Source organism: Amia ocellicauda, chromosome 21, assembly GCF_036373705.1.
Source record: "Amia ocellicauda isolate fAmiCal2 chromosome 21, fAmiCal2.hap1, whole genome shotgun sequence".
NCBI classification, from domain to species: domain Eukaryota; kingdom Metazoa; phylum Chordata; class Actinopteri; order Amiiformes; family Amiidae; genus Amia; species Amia ocellicauda.
This window is the reverse complement of record NC_089870.1, coordinates 2,777,489-2,803,739: the sequence shown is the minus strand read 5'-3', so window position 1 is coordinate 2,803,739 and position 26,251 is coordinate 2,777,489. Positions and strand designations below refer to the sequence as shown.

The 26,251-nt window shown below is 39.1% G+C and overlaps 1 protein-coding gene across 3 annotated transcripts in view; it reads right to left on the bottom strand.

Annotated features, from left to right (window-relative positions):
• rad51b (RAD51 paralog B) overlaps positions 1–26,251 on the bottom strand; it is a 205,123-nt gene that overhangs the window by 65,263 nt on the left and 113,609 nt on the right. For 2 of the 3 annotated variants that reach the window (XM_066694439.1, XM_066694440.1), the window contains 2 exons: positions 21,008–21,126; positions 13,543–13,621 (listed from right to left, as the gene is read on the bottom strand). In XM_066694439.1, the coding sequence (XP_066550536.1) occupies positions 13,543–13,621; positions 21,008–21,126 (198 nt within the window). The remainder of the gene's footprint in view (positions 1–13,542; positions 13,622–21,007; positions 21,127–26,251) is intronic. The other variant, XM_066694442.1, reaches the window with a different exon arrangement.

Below are 26,251 nucleotides of genomic sequence, written 5' to 3'. Positions count from 1 at the left end.
TGTATAAGAATGCAAATCCCTATCTACTACTTTAAAGGAGGTTAAATTGCACAGTATTCTATTCAGTTTGTTAAAGCACTGGTCACGTAGTTCATGTATCCCTAATAATTCACACGTTCCCATTTTGAAAAAGTTGTAGCCTTTGAAGTAATATGGAGAACTCTAGTCTATCTGAATTAATCCTTGCACCTTGATATTACATGTAGCAGTTTTGTGTTTAAAGCTACCTATCATTTCTGACATGTATGAAGATATTGTCAAACCCTATCATTTTACAAAGTAACAAACAGGGGTTTTGATAAACTCAAACTGTAAAAGCTTCCACTTTTCCACTAAAAGGCTCAGTTCTATAGTTCAGACTTTGCTGGGTCCAATCTGGGCTGTGCCATAGCCAGCTTTGACCTAGTTTTTCACAGGGTGGCATGTAATTGGTCGAATCCTGATGGGGTTTGGTTGGGCTGCTTCTCTCTGGTGTAAGACATTGGCTTATAGTAGGGAGGTGAGCTGAATTATGTTGGCCAGTCCAAATTGGTAGGGGAAATAAAGAGCAAAAACAAATGAGTCCAATAACAATTGCAACAACATAATATAGAAATATATAGACGGTGGAGTGGAAAGGCAATTTTCAAGGCGAAGTAGGTCAGCTGTGTACAAAGTTAAAGTAAACAAGACTACAAGGATAAAGTCCACAATTAACTCTAAGGTGTTCTGAAATGTGTCTGTTCTAAGAACCACACAAAACCGAGACATTCAGGTTCTTAAAACAATTATTCAGCAGGTCCTGCATTCCAGGCAGGATTATTCTGATCTCTTGCTGTTTGGCTTCCTGTCCTCAGAAGAATATATGCTTTGGAATCACAGGAGCTCACTCAACCCTTGTGGTATTTTCAATTGTTCTGTACTTTACATAAAGTACTTTACATTGTTCTGTTCTTTACATAGCTGATGGCTCAGTTCTCTCTAGCCCACTGAGAAATGACATAGTGCTCTCAGAAAACAGGATCAAACAATAACTATTTTTTGTCCCCCCTGTGGAGAATAAAGACAAAACTCGTAGACAATCTGGTTGGAATTCAAATCTACATGCGGTGCTGTGTAAATAAAATAAAAAAAGGAAAAAGGATGATAAATGGAGTGGAAATGTGAAAAACACAATCATAAAAATCATTAGCCAAGTGTAACTGAAAAATGACAGCTTCAACTTTTCATCGAGAATTGGGCACAAAAGGGAAAATTATGCAGCAGCACTGGTGACTCCTGAGATTGAATGAATGCTAAACCTGATTGAATGAGATGTTGCATGGGTTATACATTGGATGGAAAGGTGCAAACATTAAAAATAAGTTTGTATTTTCTCTTAGAACGGATGATTTAACAGAAGTCATATGTAAAGAGCATCAGATGCCACCAGATAAAAAAAAAGGAAGAAAGGAAAAATAACAAACATCTGCTTAAATGCAGTGTTTGATTGAGGAGTTTAGTGATTTATACCATATAATTAAATGGATTAGGTCAGTATTGCAGGGGGTCTGCACTCATTCTGGCATAATAACTATCTTAATTAGGCCATCTGGCAATTCTCAGATATATCATTCCTTTCATTTGTTCTATCTCTGGGTTGTCCATTTGACCGCTGCAGCTCACTTTGCTGCCAAACGATAGCTTTAAGTTCCCCCCACATCCCTGCAGTGAGAAAGAGATCAGTGTGGGAACACTTTCCCACACTGCTGAATCTGTCCCAGCTGAATATGTGGAGAAAAACCCTTCAGTGATATTAATTAGGTGATGGGCCAACTGCAGACAGTTCCAGACTGCTGGGAATTCTCTGATGTGGAGTAACGGTTTCGAAATCTGAAAAAAAGTACAGGTAAGTATTTGAGCAGTCTCTGAGAAGTTTCTGTAGCTATGTGAAGGTTTTATGCATCCACCTTGGTTTTGTCTTGAAATCCTTGTGTTTAAACACTATGGGCCAGTTATTCGTAGGGTTTGCTCATCACAAATGGCTGTAACGCAAAACTATGCATTACTTGCCATATTCAAAACCCCGTTTTGCGTGACACAATCCATTCTGGCTGACATTATATGTGATTCCTACTATATACGTATGTGTGCACCACACAGAAAAAAACAGGTTTGCAACATGCAAAATAACGCGTTGAAAAGGATGGTGTTAACTGCACGCACAACACTATTTCAGGGGACAGCTCCAGTCCAGCGGACAGTAACATTCCAGTACACAGTCAACAATGGGAAGTGTTGGGCTGTCTCTGTTTTATATATGGCTGTATGTGTGCTGAACCAGAACAAGTTCCTAACAGGCTTTTATTGACTGAATGGCAATACAGGTAAGAGACAGTGGACAGTCAAAGCTGAGCAGGATTTGACTGCATATGTTACTAATACGGCCCACATTTGTTTAGCAGCAATGTGTTCACCTGACTAGTTGATGAGTCTGACGGTATTTATAACTGATGTTAACTTCTTGTGAAATTCTTCTTTTCTTTACTTCTTTGTCAATGAATGTCTTCCAAATGTCTCTAAAATGGTTCCATTTGTTTGGCTAGAAGCGCCAGCAAAAGAAAGATTATGTAATGCAAGTTGTGCTGAATGATTCTGTTGTTAAGCCTAAAATGTCACTTGTCATGCTAGGTACCTACTGGAGTAAAAACAACTGAGGGAAAGAGAAACAAATGCATTTCTAGGAAGCTTACATGGGAAACTAATGTCTCAAATAAGCTTTTTGTATTTTAACATTTATCCAGCACAAGATTAGCTGGGAGGGATAGCCATCTCCTCGAGCTTAGGGGAACATTTACTTGGTCAATAAGTTTGTGTTAATTTATGGGTCTCCACCACTTAATCTCAGTTATTGTGTACAAGAAGTACACTATTGTATTAGTTCGGCCTCTTGGATATAGATTAGTATGACAATACAAAAGTATAAATGCAACATGTATAAGCGGAAAAAACAATGGAGAAGCACATTACACATTATATATTAATTTTAAAAGGGTTGAAATTGTGGAGACAAAGTAAATGGCACAATATACAGCTCTGGAAAAAATTAAAACATTGATTTCTGAACCGAGTGGTCTAAATTTTTTCCAGAGCTGTATATACATATGTTTCTTTTCTTTTTTAAAGGAATACAATAGGTCAGAAGTGTTCTCCAACCCTTAAAAATAGCACAGGCAGTAGCAGTAATAGGATGCATCTGGTAAGCTTATCTCTAAGACAGTCTCACCTCCTGATGTCTATCTGGTAGGCCATCTGACTCTGACTGTAAGGCAATTTATGTTTTTCTCTAGCCTCTCCAAAAAACAACAAAAACATATGTATTTCTTTCTATTGTGTTGTTTTGTTTTGGGTGTTAAATTAGTCAGATTGAAAGTGCCAGATAAACAGACAGTTTGTGTCTAGCCTTCTAGGCACTAGAATTGCACAACTTGGGAGTGACTGTGACAGGGGGCAGCAGCTTGCTTTTTGCTTTACAATCTCTTATAGTTGTTAGAAGTCACATCAAATAATACAAGTTGTTTTGTTCTGGCAAGACTGTATCAATCTGCTTCCTACGTGTGACATTTGAAATTCGTGTTTATGGCTGAAGCAAAACTCGTCAAAACCACAGAGGACTGAGCCTACCCCCACCTGTACATGAAGCCGTCATCTCTTTTAATTTAGCTGGTGTCTTGTTATACAAGTCCTTGTTCTTTTTTCTTTCTCTCCTTGTTACGTAAAACTACAGGTGGAATAATAAAGTCCAGACTGATAGAGACTGAGAGGATTTAAACAGCAGCCTGTTCTCAAGAGCCTGCTAATATAAATGCTATTGGAGGGAGACTGACTCCCAGTGCTGTACCTGAAGCCTGGAAATAATCAGAATCATCCTTTTCATTTCACTAGGAGACAGTACCTGTAGATCTGAACGTCACACTTATTGATTTGAACGACAGTAAATCCATATACGTAAAGGTTACAGAGCTTGCATTTGCCAAGCCTGGTTTCTTGCCAAGATGGTACAACAAAACACCTATCTGAATGCTTCAGATTAAAGGTTTATAGGTCCTTTTGAAGTAGCTGCACTCAGAATTATAAGACTGGAAGATAAAGACTGATAAAGCCAAGCCCTATTTGAAACATAAATAACAATTGTTCACATTTTTGTACTGAATGTGTTATCCAGTATCCTTCACAGGGACATTTACCAATTTTTTAAATTGTTATTATAAGTATTGCTTGGAATTGGAAAGGAATATGAAACCAGACCTAACACAACTTTCCCACATTCTTTAAACTTAATGTTTGAACATCCGTCCATGGATACTATAGACTTTCAACAAGGAAACAACATAACCAAAATATATTTATTGAAGAAGCTGGCATATTTGATAAGTGTGCATATATAATTACTTACAGGCCTACAATACTCTCTCTATATAGATGTACTTTTATCATCCTTAATAGAACTTGTATATCTTGTGTCACACTTTTTTGAATTATTATAAAAAATAATAGAAAAACACACCAAAAAAACACAATACAGCCTACACACAGAGCCCTGCCATTAAAATTAGCCTCCTTGACAAAACACCAAGCATGACAAATATCACACTCAAAAACACCTTGCACATGGCCTGGCTTTGCAGGGATTGATGCAGAAGTCAAATATGTATAGCTTGGGAAGCCTACCCATCTTTTTTTTAATACGGCAAAACTCTGTCAAGGTAAACTCATCAAGGACAAATCCAAGACTGGAACCTGATGTCCTGAAGAACTGGGTTTATTTTTGGAAACTTAGACCTTGTACTTTAACAGCACCAAGGCTGTCTGTTTAAACTGCTTGAAGTGTTTGTTTTCTATTTAGGCTTGCACACTCATGTTACCCCTACAGAGGCAAACATTTGGAGGGACAACTGGGAAGGTGATGGGGGGGTGGAAATCAGGCAGTCAGGGTCCTTTCAGAAGGTCAGGATTTGGGAACAGAATTAGATCAACTGCCTTGTAATTAATAGTACACCTGGGCCAAGTAATTCCTGACAAATCCCAGCTGAGGAGATTATTTTTGAATAGCTTTTGTTTAATATTATTTTGCTTTCTCCCTGAGCAAGGCTGCAAACATGAATGGAAAACAGCTGAGTCTAATTTATATGTTTTTTTTTGGTCCCTTCCCGGTTTGCTATTGCCAGTAATGCGATTCATGGGGTGATCGCTGTCCAGGGTATAGCGAGGGGGGCGGGGTGGCAGTATTGGTGTCTATTCCACACAAGGCTTCCTATTGAAGTCCGAGCAATGCAATGTAAAGAGGGTTGGTGGGGGGGGCTGTCGGCGTCACTAAAACTAACAGTATGAAAATTCTAATGCATTATCCTGTGAGGAAATTAATGTGGGGAGAAGGAGGAAGACAACTCCAGTAAATAATTGGGGGGGTGGATAAATGTGGGGGGGCATTTCTGTATGTATTTTCCCAAACATATCACTTAGTATTTTGTTTAAACAAAGAATAGTACTACTAAATAAACTAGTAATAAAAACAACAACGAAAGAACCCTTCAAATCAAATGACTTTTAAACATTTAGAACTGGTACTGCCATCTCTTTCTCTCGTTTTTTGCTACAGAAATAAAGCTGTCCCTAGTCCTCAGCTCTGGGCATCTTAAACAAAAGGAAAACAAACCCCCCAAAAACCCCGACATCAACATCCAAGACACACACAGTAGAAAGGGGCATCTCTTCTACCCCTTCTGTTTTACTCCTTTTTATCAAACAAAAACTCCATTTGGCATAATAAGGCCTGAGTGTGCATCGCCCCATAGCCACCACCCCCAACCTCAGCTCCCTCTTCCTCCCATCTCAGCAGGATCATCCCTCAACACGACGCCCTCGGTTCGTGTATTTATATATGGCTGGCTGCCCATTCCTTTGATGTTAACGGGCTGGAGTTCTAGGGGGGCTCCTGTAAGTGTTTCTTTTTTTTTCCTTTCGTCTTGTGCTTCTTCACCCTGTTCTTCAGTGGCGTTCTGAAAGAGGCTCCCATTAAAATGCTTCCTCTCATTTCCTGTGTAGGTCTTGCATTGGACTTTTCTTCTCCTTCTCCTTCTACTTCTTTGTCATAGTTGTCATAACTTCTTTTCAGTGTCCCCGGTTCCGTTTCTTGGCAACAGCTTGGCAGCATATAACCCTCCGCCCCCTCCCCACACGCCCTCCACCTCCCCAGCCCTTGTCATCCTTCTGGTACATAACAACAGGCCAGTCATGGTTTCGTCACCTACAAATGGGAGTTCTGCCATCTTGCCCGGGTGTAAAATGGGTTTAAAAACACAGACTTGAACCACTGCCATTGTGGTGAAACAACAGCAAAGGACAAAGAATGGTGAAAGTGAAATACTACAGTCAAACTGATCAAAAGATCCCATCTCATCCCCTTCTTTCACAGCTCAGGGTAGTCTTAATTTGCAGATTTTCATACTTTCAAATTGAGAACTTATTGCGGTCTAGTCTTCCTCTTGAAAGTTTGTTAAATATTCAGTTATAATTCTCACTTTTATTAGGCCTCCCTCTCAACCGGACAGTTCATCAGATGCAAAGACCTGATTGTCACCGGCTGACAAGATATTTGTCAAAGCAGGGGGAAATGTTTTGTGCGCACTATAGGACAGACCCATCCTTTTCCTTTTCCTGCAGACTGCCAGTGGCAATGCTAACATAAAATGAGATCTTGCAGAACAGATAATAGTAGACAATAGTCCTCAGATCTGAGGTCCTGGCTATTTTAAAATAGCTTCTTCCTCACAGATTTACAAGGGGACAGTACAGGTGGGACTGTGTTACATCCTGAAAATAAAAAAATCCCATATTCATCATGTTATTTTTTATCATTGTTATGTGTTTATAAATTCACACACAGAAAACAGTTTCAAAATAAAATCATCTTTTTTACTTTTATGTTTTACTTGAGGCATCAGTGAAGATAAACAAAAAAATAAACAATAAAATAAAGAACTATAACCATGGCCTAAAAATACATGTTCCTGGAGTTGCCATCAGTAATGAGTGGTACATTCCCATGGACAGAGAGGGTAAAGAAAACAAATCTGCCTGACACACACAAAAAGAGAACGAGAAAGCCTCCCCTCCCATTTTAACAACCCCCAGCTTCCTAATAAACCTCTGTCGTGCTTTGGAATTCATTAAAAGCAATATCCCTTCTCAAAACACGAAGGCTTTCGGATTTACATTTCTATTAAAAGCAGAACAAGAGAGTGCTCTGTGCAGTTGCTGGAATGAAAGTATGTGGACTGCAGACCTGGCCTCTGGCATCCAATGAACAGATATAGAAAGGGATGGGGCTTTTCTGTATTCAGTGCAACTGGGGAACAAACCCCCCTCCCCATCCCCTTCCCCAACTGCCTCCAGCTCTAGAAAGTGGCCACCAGCTAAGGCACTACCTGTCTGCTAGCCTGCCCTCTGCCAAAGAATAATGAAAACACATTTGTAGTTCTTATGTAACTCGGTTCTTGGGGCACGTTAATGTAAAATTCAGTCTATGAGTACCATCTGCTCTATAAGCTGCAGTCTCTCTCTTTTCTTTTTTAACTTCTCTCTATTTTTGCAATAAACGACTCCCACAGGAACTGGAATACTGTAACTCAGCCACCTGAAAAAAAAGTGGGGGAGGAGAATAATGGGGGAGTAATGACGGGGTGGGGGGGGTGCTTACCGTAAAGGTTATTTCTGGTTTTATAACATTTTGCCGTCACCTTAAACGAAATTACACATGCTGTTTTAACAGTGAGGACTGGCTGCAACTTTCCCTTTATTATCACACATGTACACATACACACACATGCACACACGCACACAACAGTAAATTCTATTCTGCCAATCTGTTCTTCTGTTGTTATGCAGCCCTGTCCCAGGTACTGTAAGTGAAAGCTTTTCACCTGGGTTTCTTTTCTTATTCATGTAATGTAACAATGGAAAATAGTGATTTCACTTTCTTCCTTGGTTTGATTTAGAGTATTTCAATTAGTTGTTTAACTAGAGAAATACAAACACCAAACAAACATTTAGTGACGTTCTCGTTATGTTTGATGTTACTCACTAGCAAACAAGGCACTGTTAGGAGTTTCTGTACTGAACTGTATCTACCAAGATATATACTGTGCTTATCTATCCTGTGACTTATGCATTGCATGTCATACATGTTATCTATATGTCCTGTTTATTTATCAGGATCTGCACATCTGTCCTGGTTTGATGCAACAGATCATTAGCCCATATACACCATAAGACCAAAATAAATTAGATAAGCCTCCTTGTTTCAGTAATGGGTTGTACCAGGGGTCATATGCTGGATAGGGTTGCATTAGGCATTCTGATATTTTGGACATTGTACTCCCACAGTTGACTGAATGTATACATTAACCAACATAATAAGGCAAGTTCACGAAACCGAGAGTGTAAAATGTTATTTCCAAGAATTGTACATTTAAAGGATTTCGAGGCCCACACAGAGGCTTGATCTCAATCTCAATGAACAACCCTGGGATGAACTGAACAGCAAAAAAGAAAGAGACCAACTTCTCTCGCTGCCGTTGATACTCTGCTATGGAAGGAATGGCACAGTATTCCTCCAACTTTCAATCAACAGGATTGGGGAAGTCATTATTATTATTATTATTATTATTATTATTATTATTATTAGGCTATTGAGTCATTGCGGCTAATAGTGGGCAAGCACCCTACATTCCTTGTGAACAGCTGTTTTTTGGTAACTGCTGCCCCGATACGTTTTGCAGTATAGTGTAGGTAGGAACTGCAGTGGAAACCTGAAGCTGTGGGTATACTCGTACATACGTGTTAGTGGGTGGTTGTGTGTAAGTTCAGCTCTGTGTCGTGTGAATTAATGTGTGGGAGAAGGTGTGAGGAACATAGTTTGTGGGGGAAAGTGACTCTTAGTGCAATGCATCATACTGCCATTACCATAACCCTATATCCTGCCATATCTCATACTGCATTTTGCTCCACTAAATGTTTGTTTTAAATGTTTAATGTATTCTATACTTTTGTTATACCAATCTAAACTATGCAAACTGCTCTATGGAACTTTGTATTCCCTTGTTGAGTCATACTGGACATAGCTGTATATAGCACTAATATTAGTAGTATTATTATAATCATTAGTTTGGTTTTTAGTTTATCTTATAAGCCTGAACTACAAAACTCTCCACATGAGCATGGGAGATGGCGATGTAAAAGTGCTTCTATTGTACCCGAGTATAAATATTAGCCTTCAGCAGGATATGCACAAGGCTGAGACACCTGAAACTGCCATGTTAGTTATCTGCTCTGTTTGGTGCTTGGTGTAGTGTGGCATAAATATCATCTCAGTGTCTTTTGTTTGACAATGGTAGAACTCTGCACAGATCTGTGTCACCATTTACCTATGTCATAGCACTTTTGGTTTTAATATTTTCACCCATTTACTGATTTAGGAAGAGATTTCATATATTTTGAATGGTATGTGACTGCCTACTCATTTAATAATAATAACATCTTGCATGTTGTGGATTTCATCACAAGGGATGGCAAAGCATTTGAGAGTTGGTAGGGGTTTCACTTAATCTAGCTCTAAAATGAAACATTCACCTGGGTAATGGTCAGCTGGCATTGTGTTCCAGTATCTCAGGTAGGTAAGATAAGGTAAGCCTATGTATTATTATTATATTTCTTAGCATACACCCTTATCCAGGGGTGTTGCAATATATCACATTATTTTAACAGACAGTTACCCATTTACACAGCTGGGTTTTTACTGGAGCAATCTAGGTATAGAACCTTGCTCAAGGGGTCAAGGTGAACCCACAACCCTCCGTCTAGAGTCAAGACCCTAAGCGCTACTCCACACTGCTGCCATAGGTAAGAAGTGAGACAGCCGATTAGGAAAAAAAGACACTTAAGATCACGAGGAGAAAAAATCATAGAGGGAGAAACAAGAGACTTGAGGGAGGGAGGAGCAGCCTGGCGAAAAGAGCAGTAGGTCTTGAATTTAAGATGGGTAGCAATAGGAAGCCAGGGTCGAGTATGAAACAGGCCAAGGTGAAGGAAAATGGGCACGAAGCAAAGGAAATAGGATTGAGGAGAGCTTTATGAGTCCTGAAGATTCCAGCACTTACGTTTGTGTGTGTGTGTGTATGTGTGTGTGTGCAGTGAGTAAGATGGCATTGCTTTAGTGCCAGGGATTATGCCAGGTAAATGGGATCCCTCAAGGCCTCAGTATCTCTTGAATTCCCTCAAGGCCTCCGTATCCCTTGAATTCCCTCAAGGCCTCAGTATGAGTCCTGCTCTGGTTTGCGTGCTGATTTAGAGCTTCACAAGGAGGCAAGTGATGCACCTCCACCCAAAGGACACATTTATTTGCTTTATCTTGAAGAAGGTGCCAGATCTGTGTGCTCTACGTCACAAAGTCCTTTTGGGGCTTGTAGACCCATCTAGGGTTATCATTCATTATATGTCAATGATGTAGAAGGCCTGGAGAATTACATGGTTGAGCTTTGTATTGTAAACTCACAAACAACTAGAGACAGTATGAACTGAACAGACCCTGCCCTCCCACCCCCTTCCATGACTTGCCCAACCCTCCTGAGTTGACAACAATAATTACTAAATCATCTGTGTGGCATGGGGTCTAATCTGTATTAATGCACATCGGCTCAGACTAGCAGGGGATCCTACTGACTTGGAAATCAGGCCAGCTTGGGGGATTCATTGACGTCTGTAAAAATCCTGGCCGAAGGGATTAATAAATGCCAAACCTAGGTCCATGCAGGAACTTGTAAGAGAGAGAGACCAGGTTGCTTTATGGACACTCCACTGGTTGTGTGGTGGAACCCTTTAAAGTCCCCTCACCCCCCTCGCCTCTCTGACAAAGACAGGTTTTATTGCTGTATTCTCCAGTTTCCTGGAAACTGCTACAGACACATTTTTTATTTATTTTTTACAGCTCCTGTGTGGTAACATCCCAGTCCTGTCAGAAGTAGGGTCTTTGTTATCCTGCTCCAATGCTTCTGGTTTTATTGCTGCCCTACATTTCCCTGCAGTCTCCCCTTTCTTTTTCCCAAAAGTCTAATACAACAACTGGCCCAGCACTTCAACACTCTGGGCTCCCATTCTCCACATACTTAAAAAGGCCTTTAATGTCTCGCATTGGACTGGTGTTGTTGTTTTATTTATTTTTTTACCTCAGGGAGAGCCAAATCTCCCTAAACACAAAAGTCCAGTTGGCTGCTGGAAAAATAAATAAATGAATTAAGGTTTCCGACAAACAGCCCGTTGCTGTTATCCTACCGTTTATTTTAATTCAATTTCTCCCCGCAACTTGATCCCTCCTGAACAGGTTTCAGTGAGATATAATTCGCTCTCGTTACCGTGTTCCTATGTAACACAAGCCTGTGCGCAGTCACTTTTCTGAGCACTTTTCTGTCACATGAAAGAGAAAAGATTAATAAAATGTTATACAACAGTCCCAACGATGAAGGAATCCAAGGACAAATGTGACCACTTTTCCCAATCCCTCATCATTTGTCATAATTTCCAAGCTTTCAATTTGGCCCCTGTAGCATACTTTACAAAGCTCTGAAAAAATCCTGTCAGATTAACCATTACGTATGAAAGATACTGATCTGAGATCACAGTAGAGATCCCTGCAGATCACTCAATGAGCAAGATTCAGGTAGGACAACATGAATGTCCAATGCTAGCCTTCATGCTTTCTGAGACTTTGTTCATGCCTTTCTGTCTTTATTTATTCATTTTTTACTGATGTCTACTGTGTTCACTGTCTCCAGCTATAGAATATGGTTTCCGAGAGATACTTAAAATATAAAAAGCATATGTACGTCTCAAAGACTATTGCAAGAAACTGAGAGCCAAGTCATTTGTGAAAGAGTACAAACAGCGAGCAAACAGGAAATATGTTGGTTAGAAGACAAGTGGTATTCTGACCTGGAAAACATTTCAACCAGCTTAACATTTTCACAATAGCCAAAAAAAACATTTCCAATAATGTGAATTTTGTCAGACTCTACCGTCCTTCAAATTTTACATGGATGCATGTATTTTACATTGGCCTACAAGCAAATTAAACTAGCTGTTGTGTGTGTATCAGGGTAACCATATTTCTCCACATAGACACATTTCAAATGGACTTTAAACATAAAAGACATTAAGATTTAAATTAAGCATTACACCTTTGTCTTAATTGTGTATTATAGCCCAATTATCATGCCAAATACAAAAAAAAAAATTGTAATGCTAAGTACACCACTGTGTTACTTATTAATTAATTATTATTAATACATGAAGGTCACTGTTCATCTTATTTGGATTCTACAATAAATGTCATATATAACTTCTGAATAGTAATCAGTTGATGTGTGGTATGTGTATGCTATGCTATGTAATTAAGCACTCAACATTAATCTCAACAAAGATGTTTAAAATACACATTTGTTTGTTTCAAATTTTAGGGCTATTTTAAAATTATCTCCTTTCTAAAAATGTTTTCGTGACTATTCAGTCATCTGGTCACTCTACAGTGTGTGTGTGTGTGAGAGAGAGAGTGTAGAGGGGAGGGCTGAGTATAAAGGCTCCCAGCCAAACGTATGTGTGAAAAAGTGTTTTTGTTCCTATTGTTGATATAATTGATGTCACTGGCATCATTCTATATCACCATGCCTTCGAGAGGGATTGTTTGCTCTTCCCATTTAGAAAGCCAGGCTGGCGCATTGCTGACTTGTCTGGGGTTGGAAGCCAGTTCTGTCTCTTTCTCTTAACTTCACACAGAGTGCGTTGCCCAGAGACACGTTTCCATGGGAGCGCGACTGTTGTGGATGCACAGGTCTCTGGTTTGTCAGAGATCTCTTCCATTACCATGCACCTTTATCACTGCCTCCTGCCCTGCTTGCATTGATTATTCCCCTAGCAAATATTATCCCACTTTTTTTCCCCTGCCGAGGTAATATATTCCTGTACTACTGCACTTGGGTTGCTTGCATATTCCCACATTCCCAATGTGGAGGAAAGTGATAACTTGAAAATCTTTTAGACTTATAGCTTTGTCATTTTGGAGGCTGGTGTTATGCCTCAAGTCAAGTTGGCATTAGCCTTCAGCAATAACTCACAGGGGTTCCAATGCACTTAATAGAAAAGTGGTGACCAGAATGTTATATGAAATATGTAGCGCAGCTGTAAAGAATACATACCAGTGATCTTCAGCCCAAAGTAACTGGAATTTCAACCAGATTGAGATTCTTGAATTTTCACACCATTTCCAATGCAGATGTGTTCATTGGATGTGTTCATTCAGTGATTAAACCAAACAGAAAACAAAACATTGCAATCCCATGCTCAGTTGAGCCATCATGCTTCATCAGAACCTTTGCCGATGAAAATCCTTTCAGAGTTTGACTGCTGAACCCAACATGAAGCCCAGCAGTCGCTAAAAGAGGACTCCCCTCCCTTTATACTAATAAACCAGCTTACCTTCCAGTCGAAGGCCATCTTTCTGAACAGTATAGTTAAATACTGAAAACGGCGCCACTGGGGATTTGGCAACAATGATCTGCAACAGAGAGAGCAACAAGACACACAGTCTGTTATCCAACTGGCACTGATAGACTCGCAGTGAGAGCTGTCAATTTACCCTCATCTTTGTTCTTTCTCGTTCTCTCTTTCTTTTGTCTTCTACAGTTTGATTTACAGCTTTTGGGCATGGTTCACTTAGGATCTCCTACAAATATTTTTACCATTATTTACCAAACCACCTCTGTTACCTTTGATGAATGTATAATTCTCTGTTGGTTAAACACCCTTTATACCTTTCAAACTTCAAGCTGTGACAAACTCTGCACTCCAGCTAAATAACTCCATGGCTCAATATAACCGTAATTTTGAATTAGTGGGGACTTTTAAATCTCAGTTTAGGACTGACTTTATTGATTGTGTAATTACTGTACAGTGCACACAATGTTTGACTGTTTGACTGATTTGAGTATAGAAATCACAAAACAAACCCGTAAGGAATTTGAACCAGATAGCCTTGGTCACAACATGCTTGAATGTTCATGACAAGGCAAGATCTGGAAGTCCATCAACACTTCACAGAGAAGAAATGGCAGGAATGGTGGCCAAAACACCTCCCCTGCCTTCATCCTTGAAAGTTAAAGCTCACTTTGCATAATGGTTGTTGATTAACCCTTAATTTCCACTAATCAGTTTATTGTTTCTGACTAGTCTAGGCACAACGGTTATATTTTTTCCCTCATACTACTCCTTCTTCTACCCTATTAGTTGTTTCTTCACAATCATTTCAGAAAATTATGTCTGCTGATATAGACATCAGCACATATGAAATGACAGTCTAAGCAGAAACCAAAGATACAGAGAGAAACAAAATCCCAAAAAGTAGAAAATTAAACCAGATAGGTTAATATTGACTAAATGGGACCTTTCCTGTTCAGGGTCTGCCAACTGTAAACCTTCTCCTGTGATTACAAAGCTTCTCCTACACCTCCGACTGCCTGTATATCAGCACTGCCTATTATGCCTATTCAGTCTACATTCATCACTATTTCACTATTTTACAGCACACTTTTGCCATTCTGCTCTTAGATTTTTGCTTTGCACTTTATTTTGATAGCGATCGAATATCACCCTGTGAATCCTTAAATAAGAAATTAATGATGTACAATGGGTACATAGCAATGTTTACGTGTTTCCCAGAAGGTGACAGAGCCGAGAATTGTAACTGCTTATTCTTTTGCAAGTTATTCTTTTAGTAGGAACAATCGACTTAAACAAAACAGTTACTATTTTGTTGATGGCTGACGTAAACATAGTGGAAGAGAACAGTTGCATTTGACTTTTTTTTTTACTATACTGTTGACAGAAACACAAAAGAGTATTGTTGAACTACAGGTGCTAGAGAGTTTGACAATGAGCAACAAAAGGCTGGACATGGGAAAGAGTTAAAAAACTAAAAACAACAACAACAAAAAAACTGCTGCTATTGATTTCTCTCCCTCCACATATCCACCACTAGATTAAGCAGAATGTGGCCCAGTGCCAAGAGCAGACAGGCATAAAGTTACCATTTAACCTTATGAAAACACCCTCACAGTGCAATACAATACTAAGCTACCAAGCAACCCTATTTCAAATCAACAAGTGAGTCCTTCATGCAATCACAGTCCTGCAGAAAAGAACATGGGGAAAAACACCATGTAACGTGGGCTATACCTTCAGTGGGCCTGGAGAACGAAGCAGGAAGTGAAACCTTGGAGTGAACCCTAAAGGTGTGATAAATGACACATGCAACCTCTTCTGACCTTAATCATAACACTGCTTTTCACAGGGAAAGTGCCATCGTGGAGATGGGATGTAGGTTTGAACATGTGGTGCATGACAAAATGCTGATTAAGGTCAGAAACTACAGTGGGAAACGAAAAAGGTATACATGCTGCGAATACTTTACAAAATGGAAACATGCTCACGCACACACACACACACACACACACACACAGTATGCGGGTCATGTACATTGATTTTTATCAAAGGGGAGAAGATGCGTTTCTGTGGGACACCATAGATTTATTCAGATGCAAGGTGATTTATAAGTACGATGTAAACAATGCTAGATATACATTACTCAAGCGCATTTGTATGGATACAAATATTAGGACTGTCTTGCAATGAAAGAAATACAAAAGTAGAAAAGAATGACAACAAATCGCTTAATAACAGGAAGCGCTTCAGCAGCCATTGCAGGGCGGTACTGCAGTCAGAGGCATAGGGGATATTTAAGACAACAGATTACTGAGCTTTGATGGAATTTTATCGCAAGGGCAACGATCATGGCATGTCCCACAGCTGGGAACGTAACACGGTAGTTTAAGGGTAGTCCTGACCTCAATCTCACAGAACACGTCCGGGAGGAACTGGAAAAGCAAAATCAGAAAGAGATAACAGAGAACTTCTCCTATAACATTAGAAACTACACTGTGGCGAGGAAGGGTACAGTATTCCTCTGGCTATCTGGAAAAAGGATGGCAGCAGTTATGAGGGCTAGGGGTGGGTCTACACCCAATTAAATGCAATGACAACATTTGTCTTTTGGCATCTAAATATTTTCATTTATACAGTGTCTAACAGCTATGCAAATACAGTATGATAGTGAATATGCACAGGGGAAGCCACATTATATCCAGAATCAGGAAAGTCTATACTGTCAGTTTCTATAATAGTACACTTTTTTTGCAATATTGCAAGTATGCTGTAACCCATTGCTGTCTATATGATTCTTTAAATTAATATAAACAATAGAAAAGCAGGCCAGTGAATGTTTCAGGCAATCAACACTTTCCATTGTGGGCCCATGTTTGATCCTGCCCCCCATACAAACATGCTGGGTCACATATTGTTATGAACAGCATTTATCAAGGGGCACTATCTAAAAAGCTAAAGGATCAGATGACTTGATTGCAAGCGACATGTGTTACCCAAAGATTTTTTCACACTTTTTTTTTTTTTTTAAAGAACTTCTAAGTAAAGTGCAGACATGCAAAAAAAAAAAAAAAAAAAGTTGAAAGTAATTTAGAACCAGATGTTGCTGGAATGCATTTCCAGCTGGCATATCAGATAGAGTGCCTGGAACGATTAGAAACCAGCTAAATTACACTGCTTGTTGATTGTTAAATAGTTGTCAGAAAGAATGGTGACATTCATCCCCCCCACTAGCTCTTAACCTTTACTAGAATACCATTTTATATGCAGGTTGCAGCTTTCAGAACTGTATCCCAGATCAACTTACAGAAAAAGGCTTTGTAAGACCTTGGCCAAGACTTAGATGCAGTCACATTATGAACCTCCTTCCTGTTTTAGCTTCTAAGAGCTCCCTCGCTTAGCACTGGCGGTTTGCAGGGCTTTCCAATAATGAATTAGCCAGCTGAATTTTTTCATGCTGTTATTACGCAAAGGAAGCCACAGGAGAATGCTGAAAAGAACAGCAGTTCAAAAAATCTGTCTAGAACAAAAAGTCAGCAGTAAAGTATAGGAGAAAAGCTTCCAAAAACAAGAGGGGAATACTGTATAGAATGGTGACCTCTCAACACTGTGTAGCAGCTTGAACAGTATACTACTTCAGCTTACTATACATTGCAGTGTGTGTTAAAAAAGCAGTTTGTGTCATATGAACTATCTCTTTATTTAGGTATAATTGTGTCACTCTCCTGCACTGGTGAAAAAGAAAACTGCGTCATTTGGACCAAAGTATCACATCGCCCTTGTTTTCCCGTGTTTGGGCTGTGTCTGCAGCTGAGATTACCCTCTGTAAAGAGAACCATCAATGCTGAGGAACATTTTAACAACATGAACATTAGAAGCTGGTAAGCTCTTGAGTGGTGTATCTAGCAAAGGCCTCTGCCCAGAGTTTGGGATTTGTCCTGCAGTCTGGATCACACTGGTCTGTAAACCTGGCTATGCTATTACCAGTTTTAGCTAGGAATTCCTAGGGGAGCAATTATCCAATCACCAATGGGATTGTCATGGGTAAATGTCGGCTGTGGATTCCATCAGGTACTCCCTGTAACTTCTCGGGTGCCTGCAGCGTCAGACTGTTACCATTCTGGGCATTCAGTGAAAAAACAAAAACATCAGTAGCTGACTTTGACTGTATGCGTTTTGTAGGAAGTATGCTTTTGTGTGATCCGAAGAAGCATGGAGTTTCAGCGGTGGGCTGAATAGACTATCACTTTCTGGATGACATATATGTTCCAGATGGCCTGGCAATCTGTCCAGGTGTCCGCCAGATTGGGCTCCTATTCACCACTGAATTAAGTGGTTATGGAATATGGATGGATGGATGGATGGATGGACGGATGGATTGATTTATTATTATTATTATTATTTTACTTAACATTGTTATGCATATTTGTTCCCTACTGTCTTATTTGAAACATTTGCCACATTGAGGAATTATTTGTTCACCTTATTTCCATAAGTCAGTTAAAGCACTGTTGCTCGTGTATTTGGATATGCCCATACTGAAAACAAAAGTGGATTGGAGCAGTCCAATGCAACAGTGGTTTGGAAGCCATAGCCATATCTACTCTGTTTTGTGTGTGGTAATCAGCTGCTGTCTATCTCAGCAAAGTCTGCATATTTGAATATGGCAGGGCCCTGTTCACAGTGCATCTGCCTCACAGACATGAGTCAGATAAGGTTTCTATTGAGCCCTATAACCGATCAACAATCCAGCTCCCTGAAAACCATTAACACAATCTTTGACCAAACAAACAAATCAACTGAACTGAACTGCTTTTCCACCTCTACTAAATCCATCATCCACCCACACCCCAGCTGAACACCCCCCCCAACTCCTCCTACCCTATTTTTCTTATAAAATACCCCCAGTCGACTGCCAAAATGTTCAAGTTTCAGAGCTTGGGCTCCAAGGAATTATTTACTCAGCTGCTTCATGGCTCAAAAAAGGAGACAAGGGAGAGAGAGGAATTCCTGTTTTCTTGGCATTGGATAACCCAAAGCTTCATAAAAGAATACAACAGAGAAGGAAAGAGAGAGAGAGAGAGAGAGAGAGAGAGAGAGAGAGAGAGAGAGAGAGAGCAGTAATGGAGAATGTATGAATATGCAGTGCTTGTTCCATTTTATTGAATTTTTTATACTATGTAAAACTAAAAACTTCACTGATCATAAATAATAAGGTAGATTTTTTTTCTTCTGTGTTTTTAACATATTTTAGCATGGGTTGCAAGGTTTTCTTCTTTTTTGTTTAAGATTCGTTTAAGTTTTTTCAGGAAGCAAGGCCAACAGCTTTTCTGGATTTATAAGGTACGGCTCATTAAGTGGAGTAAAGATTAACATTCATCTTGAAAATGGTTTGATTCGTGTTCTATTCAGCCTCTTATTTCCTCTACTTTAATTTGAGGGATATTCAGCTTCATTGGAGAGGAATGTGGGGCTCAACCACATAAAAGAGTTTGAACTCCAGGTGATTTACAGCTACAACCAGATTCTCTCAGCATATGAAGGAGAGATTGGCTGCTAGTGTACAACCTTCATCTGTGTGCTACCCATGAATTACGAAAAATAACATAAAAAAAAAATACCCTGCTTTGGGTATTAAAAAAAAAAAATGTTTTTGTCAAACAAACTCATACCTGTGCTTAAATCTACATAAGCCCAATCTTATGTAAGTTTACATTGGTAAATGTACCATAGGAGTTGTCCATGTTTAACATAGTTTTACATTGGTTTCCTATGGGTTAAACATGTCTTTACTATGCTTTACTATACCTAATCTCTAGGGCAGTTCAGCACTTGTCTTCTTATTTAACTCACCTCCACCATGCTCCAATGCAAATGTTTAATATGATTTCAGGACCAAAGGGCTTTCAAAACAACTCTGGGATAAAGTTATGGAAAGGCACAGATCAAGGGAAGGGTATAAAAAGATTTGAATATCCCTTGGAGCACAGTCAAGTTGATCATTAAGAATGTATATGGCACCACCCAGAATTTGTTTGGAGCAGGCTATCCTCCCAAAATGAGCAGCCAGGTAAGAAGGAGCCAATGACAACTCTGCAAGACTTCGTCCAGTCACTGGTCCTATCCCGCCTGGACTACTGCAACTCCCTCCTGGCTGGCCTGCCTGCAACTACTACCTGCCCGCTCCAGCTCATCCAGAACTCTGAGGCTCGTCTGGTATTCTCTCTGCCCCGATTCGCACATGCTACTCCACTGTTCCGCTCCGTCCACTGGCTTCCGATACCGGCACACATTCAGTTCAAGACACTGACCCTCACCTACCGCTCTCTCGAACACACTGCACCAAGCTACCTTCAGACACTCGTCTCTCCATACATCCCCTCCAGACCACTGCGCTCTTCCAGTGCCAGAAGACTAACTGCCTCCTCTCCACTCTCCTTCCTCCAGAGCCGCTCCTTCTCATCCTTGGCCCCTAAATGGTGGAACGACCTTCCCACCGAAGTCAAAACAGCAGAGTCCCTGGCCTCCTTCTGGCACTTACTCAAGACACATCTTTTCAGACAGTACTTGTAATATTAGTCCTTTTAATCCCAGTTAGATAGCACTTCACAGAGTTTTATTATGCTTCTTGCGTTTTTGATTGATTTCCTCCTTGCTCCTACTTGTTAGCTCATTTCTACTAGGATGTATGCTTATTGTATTTCATACTGATTGTATTTACTGCATTCCGTAATGCTTTGAAAATGTTCCTTGCAAAAGTCACCTAGAGTAAGGACATCTACTAGGAAATAAATAATAATAAAGCATGTGCACTCTGTATTACTAAATCTCGTAAATCTCAGACGACGTCCTTTGGTGCATTATTTAAGTAATGAAATGCAAATGCAAAGGCTTGGGTCATGAAGTCATGAAGAACATAAAATGGAAAATGGAAAAGTAATGTGGAAAAGTCTTGTCTTTGTCTGAGGAGCTCCATTATTATTCCAAAAACAAAAAACAATATTGCCATCAACTGAAAATACACAGGACCAAAATTAAATCCACAGTTACTAACACCTGCAATTTAGATTTTGTGATTTCTTGTATTCCTGCAGAAACAAAACTATAAATATAAAGAAAGGCAGCCACATATTCAGAAGGTCCGACTCGGGTCCTGGCCTAATCCAGTTTAATTCACCACTTTCTCAATATTCAGAAAACATGATAATTTTTAATCCACTAAACCAGTATCTTTTGCACTGAAGGGAATTGAAGACCTTGAGGGCTGAGGGGTATTGAGTATTGAGATCCAAATATGTGTTCCAAATATGTCCAAGTTACCATCAGATGATTTATGAAACATACTGGACTGGATCTCACTGTCCACAAAAGCTCTAACACCAATATACCCATCATACATTGCTGTCAGTTAGCCAACAGATAATTGCAGACAAGGTCACTTCTTTACCTGTCTGCGCTGGGAATCCAGATATTGCACAATGAGCCTCGTGTTCACACTGTGGCTCCATGTGTTTCCCAAAGCAGCTGTCACATACCCAGAATCCCCCTCTGCAGACTGTAAAGACTCTGAAATGCAAACAGCAGCTGCGGTCAGTTTGAGCGTCATATACACAATTAAAGTAATATATATGTAATATATGCATTTATATATATTTACACTATTGATTTCAAATCATGTTATTTGGTGATTTGTTTAGTTTAATAAATATTGTTATTTATGTTGGTTGAACACTTATTCAGCCTAGAGAAAACTGTCAAAATTCCAGTTAACAGAGTGTGTATAAATATATCAATATAATTAATTGCTTTCTGTTTACACCCCATTCTTTAACTCAGCAATACTGGCAGATGCAGCCTTGACATATTTGTGTGACACCGGCACTATAAAAATTGCCTTCATCCCCAGTCTTCAGGGTAGAACCTTCTGATCCATTAACTATTTGAAAATTCACTTGTGTCTCCCAAAGGTGGAGAGGTGTTTGGTTGGAATTTAATTGGCTGTGATTTGTGATTTGGTATCATCTTATGGAACAGGGAGGAATATAAAAAGTATTTGCAAATCCATTGGAACCTCCCCCAAACACCACATAAAACAGATGAGATACAAACACATGATTATCTGAAAGCTTGACAAAGTTCTTTGTGTATAAGACTTAAGTTTACAGCTCAGGCACGTAAGGGTGGTAGGAGTAAATAAAAGGCTCCTATGTGTGTGGAGGAGGAGTTCATGCTTTCAGGGCATGTAAATTTACTCTAGTACTGTATACTTAATGTATAACTACTTTATACTTTTACACAACAAATCTATTTGTAGAGCACTTTATAAAGATGATTTCCAGGAAAAAACAATAGGTGAACTGATTATTCTCTACTGTGCTATTGCATTAGTCATCACTAGCACAACGTTACCCAGAAGAACAATTTCACACAGTTATCCAGCTCAGAAATATTGCCTTCGTCAGCTGCTTTGAGCCTCGCCTGGAGGAAGGAGTGTGACAGTATTGTGAAAGAGTGCAGTCCCCAAGTAAACAGCCTGCTTTTAGAAATACAACCCATACAGTTACATCCTGCAATTAATCATGAAGCAAGTATGAGATGTTTAAAAAATAATAATAATCTGTTTTGCAAGTTGCATCAGCGATTTTCATTTCCTCCAAACATTTCCTGTAAAAAAAAAGGAATAAATCTTTCTGAAAAAATACAATTAAAATATCAATAAACTGCAAAATGCCTGCAATACAGATTTAAGATCAGACTCATAACAGTTTTTTTTTATTTTTCAAAATATTACATCATAATATCCAAGGAAATAAATTATGTTTACAATATAAATCTATTAGCAAAGTTTAGGTGTTCTTTTTTTTCTCCCCTTTGCCTCTCAAAGTTTACCATCTTAATTCATAGGATTTGTATTCACTTGTCAGTCTCTGATAAAAGAAGGGTTTATGGTTTGACATAGTTGACAGTTCCACTTGGAATGGAATGGTACCTTTAATCAACATCAACAAGCTGTTTCATTTTATTTTTTTATTTTTAATAATGATAGGCCATAAATCTGCCAATTTTCCCTATACGTCATGTTTTTTTTTTAAATAAATAAAGAAAAATGGTCTTTGCTCACTCTCTCCCTCAATGTATATACAATATCATTTCCTGGGCAGCATGCCAATTAGAGTTTTTAAAAGAATATGTACATCTCTTCTACTTATGCCTGAAGAATAACGTTTACAGTAAAACCATACACAGGTTGCTCACCGTTTACAACAAGTGCAACAAATGAACTATGCCAAAGCTGATATTTACACAGCTTTCTTAAGATAGTCCAATGTGTGTTAAGGTCCTAAAGGGGAAAATACTGAGCCTGCTTTTATATACAAAAATTATATTAACACTAGGCTCTTCATTTCCTTATTTTGTTTAAGGTAACTTTTGGTTGCTATATCACAATATGGAGCTCCACATTTATTGATAAACAATGATAAAGTGTTTGATATCTGCAGCCGTCTCTGCAGCCAAATTTGCTTCTAATAGTCCATGCAAGGAATCAGTGTGACATCACTCTCAGCTGTCATCCGCACCACATTTTAACCCTGACTCCAGTGTGGACAAAAATAAAATTGTCAAGGTCAGAGGGAGGAGTGGGAGCTAGACCCTTTCGGGATTCGGGATGGGAAAGATTAGAGGCAAGGTAAGGAATTACCATTGCATGTCCATATATTTTTATTTTAAAAACATACTTTTATATTCTTCTAAATCATATTGTTGAATAAAGTTAAACGCAAATTAAATGGTAATGCACAAGCAGAGGCTCTGACATGAACTATTAACATGCCTGCTGCTGTCCAAACATTCACTTCCTCAATGCTTATGTTTAGATTCCCCTAAGCATAGGGTTGGCACAAATTATCTAAATCTCAATAAAACACAACAGAGCACCCAAGCAAGGAATGCAACCACTGTGCAAAGTACAATCCTGTCTTTCAGAGCCTATTGAAACTTGCTCTTCCTGACAGTTTTTATATAATATGTGATGCCATTCTAATCATATAAGAACATAAGAAAGTTTACAAACAAGAGGAGGCCATTCAACCCATTGTGCTCATTTGGTGTCTATTAATAACGAAGTGATCCAAGAATCACGTCCAGTCTATTTTTGAATGTTCGTGAATTGTCGGCTTCAAACAAATCACTGGGGAGTTTGTTCCAGATTGTAATGACTCTCTGTGTAAAGATGTGTCTCCTGTTTTCCATCTTGAATGCCTTGAAGCCCAATTTCCATTTGTGTCCCCGGGTGCGTGTGTCCCTGCTGATCTGGAAAAGCTCCTCTGGTATGATGTGGTCAATGACTTTCATGATTCTGAAAACTTTAATCAAGTCCCCATGTAGTCTCCTCTGTTCCAGGGTGAAAAGGTTCAGTTCCATCAGTCTCTCAGTAGGACACTCCCTTCAGACCTGGAATAAGTCTGGTTGCTCTCCTCTGAACTGCCTCTAGAGCAGCGATATCTTTCTTGAAGTGTGGAGCCCAGAACTGTACACAGTATTCCAGATGAGCTCTAACTAGTGCATTGTACAGTCTTAACATTACTGTCCTAGATATTCTACACTTGACATTGTGTGGATGGAGAAAGTGAGGAGTCCACATAAACTCCTAGGTCTTTCTCATGCGTTATTTCATCTAGTTCTATTCCTCCCATAGTGTAATTATAGTGGACATTTTTGTTACCTGCATGTAATACCTTGCACTTGAATTTCATCTGCCAGGTGTCGGCCCACAACTGAATATTATCAGTCCCTCTGAATAGCCTGTGCAGCTGAGATTGTATCTGATGAGACACCTATTTTAGTATCATCTGCAAATTTGACAAGTTTGCTAACTATCCCAGAGTCCAGATCATTAATATAGATTAGAAAAAGCAAAGGCCCTAGTACTGATCCCTGTGGAACTCCACTAACAACCTCACTCCAGTTAGAAGCAACTCCTATAATCGACACCCTCTGTTTCCTATACATTAACCAGTTCATAATCCATCTACTTACATTACCCTGAATGCCTACAGCTTCCAATTTGAGGATCAGTCTTTAGTGTGGAACCTTATCAAAAGCTTTCTGAAAATCTAAGTATATCATATCATATGCTTTCACGTGATCTACAGCTGCAGTTGCATGTTCAAAAAATTTGTCAATAAATTAGTAAGACATGATCTGCCTCATCTAAAACCATGTTGACTATCTCCAAGAAGATGGTTTTCATTAAGATGCTCCTCTATTTTCTGTCTAATCATTTGTTATCAGGTGAAACTGATTGGTCTGTAATTTCCTGGCTCAGTTTTTTCCCTTTTCTGGTGGATTGGTATGACATTTGCCGTCTTCCAGTCAGTTGGCACATCCCCTGTTCTAAGTGTCATTTGGAATATTTGAGTTAGCGGCCTATAAATATTTTCCCTAATTTCTTGAAGTGCTTTTGGAAATATACCATCTGGTCCAGGTGATTTGTTTGTTTTTAATTCTGCTAGTCCCTTTAGTACCTCCTCTTCATTGATCCTGATATCTCTTAGAGTTTGACTGGACTGATTATTAATCTGTGGCATGTTATGTTTTTTCTTTTGTAAACACCATTGTAAAATATTCATCACCATCATTTTCTGTAAGCCATGTTTCTAGTAACATCATAGTCACACGCCAGAACTGTGACTTCTAGGTCTAACATCTTGTTCCTTATACTGCTGGCATTGAGGTACAAACATTTCAGGATCTACCTACTAGCAGTTTCCCTTTGTTTTCCTTTATTAGTAGAACATCTCCCATTGTCAGAGCTCCCTGGTCCCCTGGTCCCTACTTTAAAAGATCCTCAATTAATCTGCACATAATGCTAGATACATATAGCATTTAAGAAAATACACATTCTGAATTATTATTGTTATTATTATTATTATTTATTATTATTATTATTATTATGATGATGGTTAGACGAAGAAAATCTGAACAAAGAAATTCTATCTAATCTGAACCATTGTTGCATCTGCAATATAGGTCACAAGGTCACATCCAATTATGTTTTCGGTGCTCTCAGGAAAAGCTCAGAAATGAGAAGCGCAAGTTAAAAAATTTTACACTCAAAGAAAATTGCCTTTTGGAAACCAATCTAAACATATTTAATCATTTTGAAGCAGAGGTATTTCACATTACATGGCAAGATTTATATCTCTACAACACTCTGTAATTGAACTCTCCAGTGTTAAAAGCAGACCTATAATGCAAGAACAATGACTATACAAGCTAAGAAGCATTGTTTTCAGTCACAAAAATATGTAAGTCTCAGTTCTCTATAACAGTTGCATGTATCCCATTAAGACAGCATAAATGAATGGCTGTTTTAATGGAAAAACATAAGAAAATAAAAACCAGCATGTGCCTTTTGGATACAGCGCTGTTCCACAATTCCGTTAATGGGAAGCAGAAGCATGATCTGAAAAAATAACAAATAGGGAAGAATGTATTCCGCAATCAGAAATGCTTACCACAGATGAACAGAGGTTCAAAACGCTAAAGAGGTAGTATTTGACTCATCATTTCGTGCTTGGACATCTCGTGCTTAGTGGATGTATCCATTTACATCTGCTTATCAGACAATTACACTTAAGGATATTTTTTTTAGCAATAGGGCTGTCCCATTTGGGTGGGGGTGTCAAAC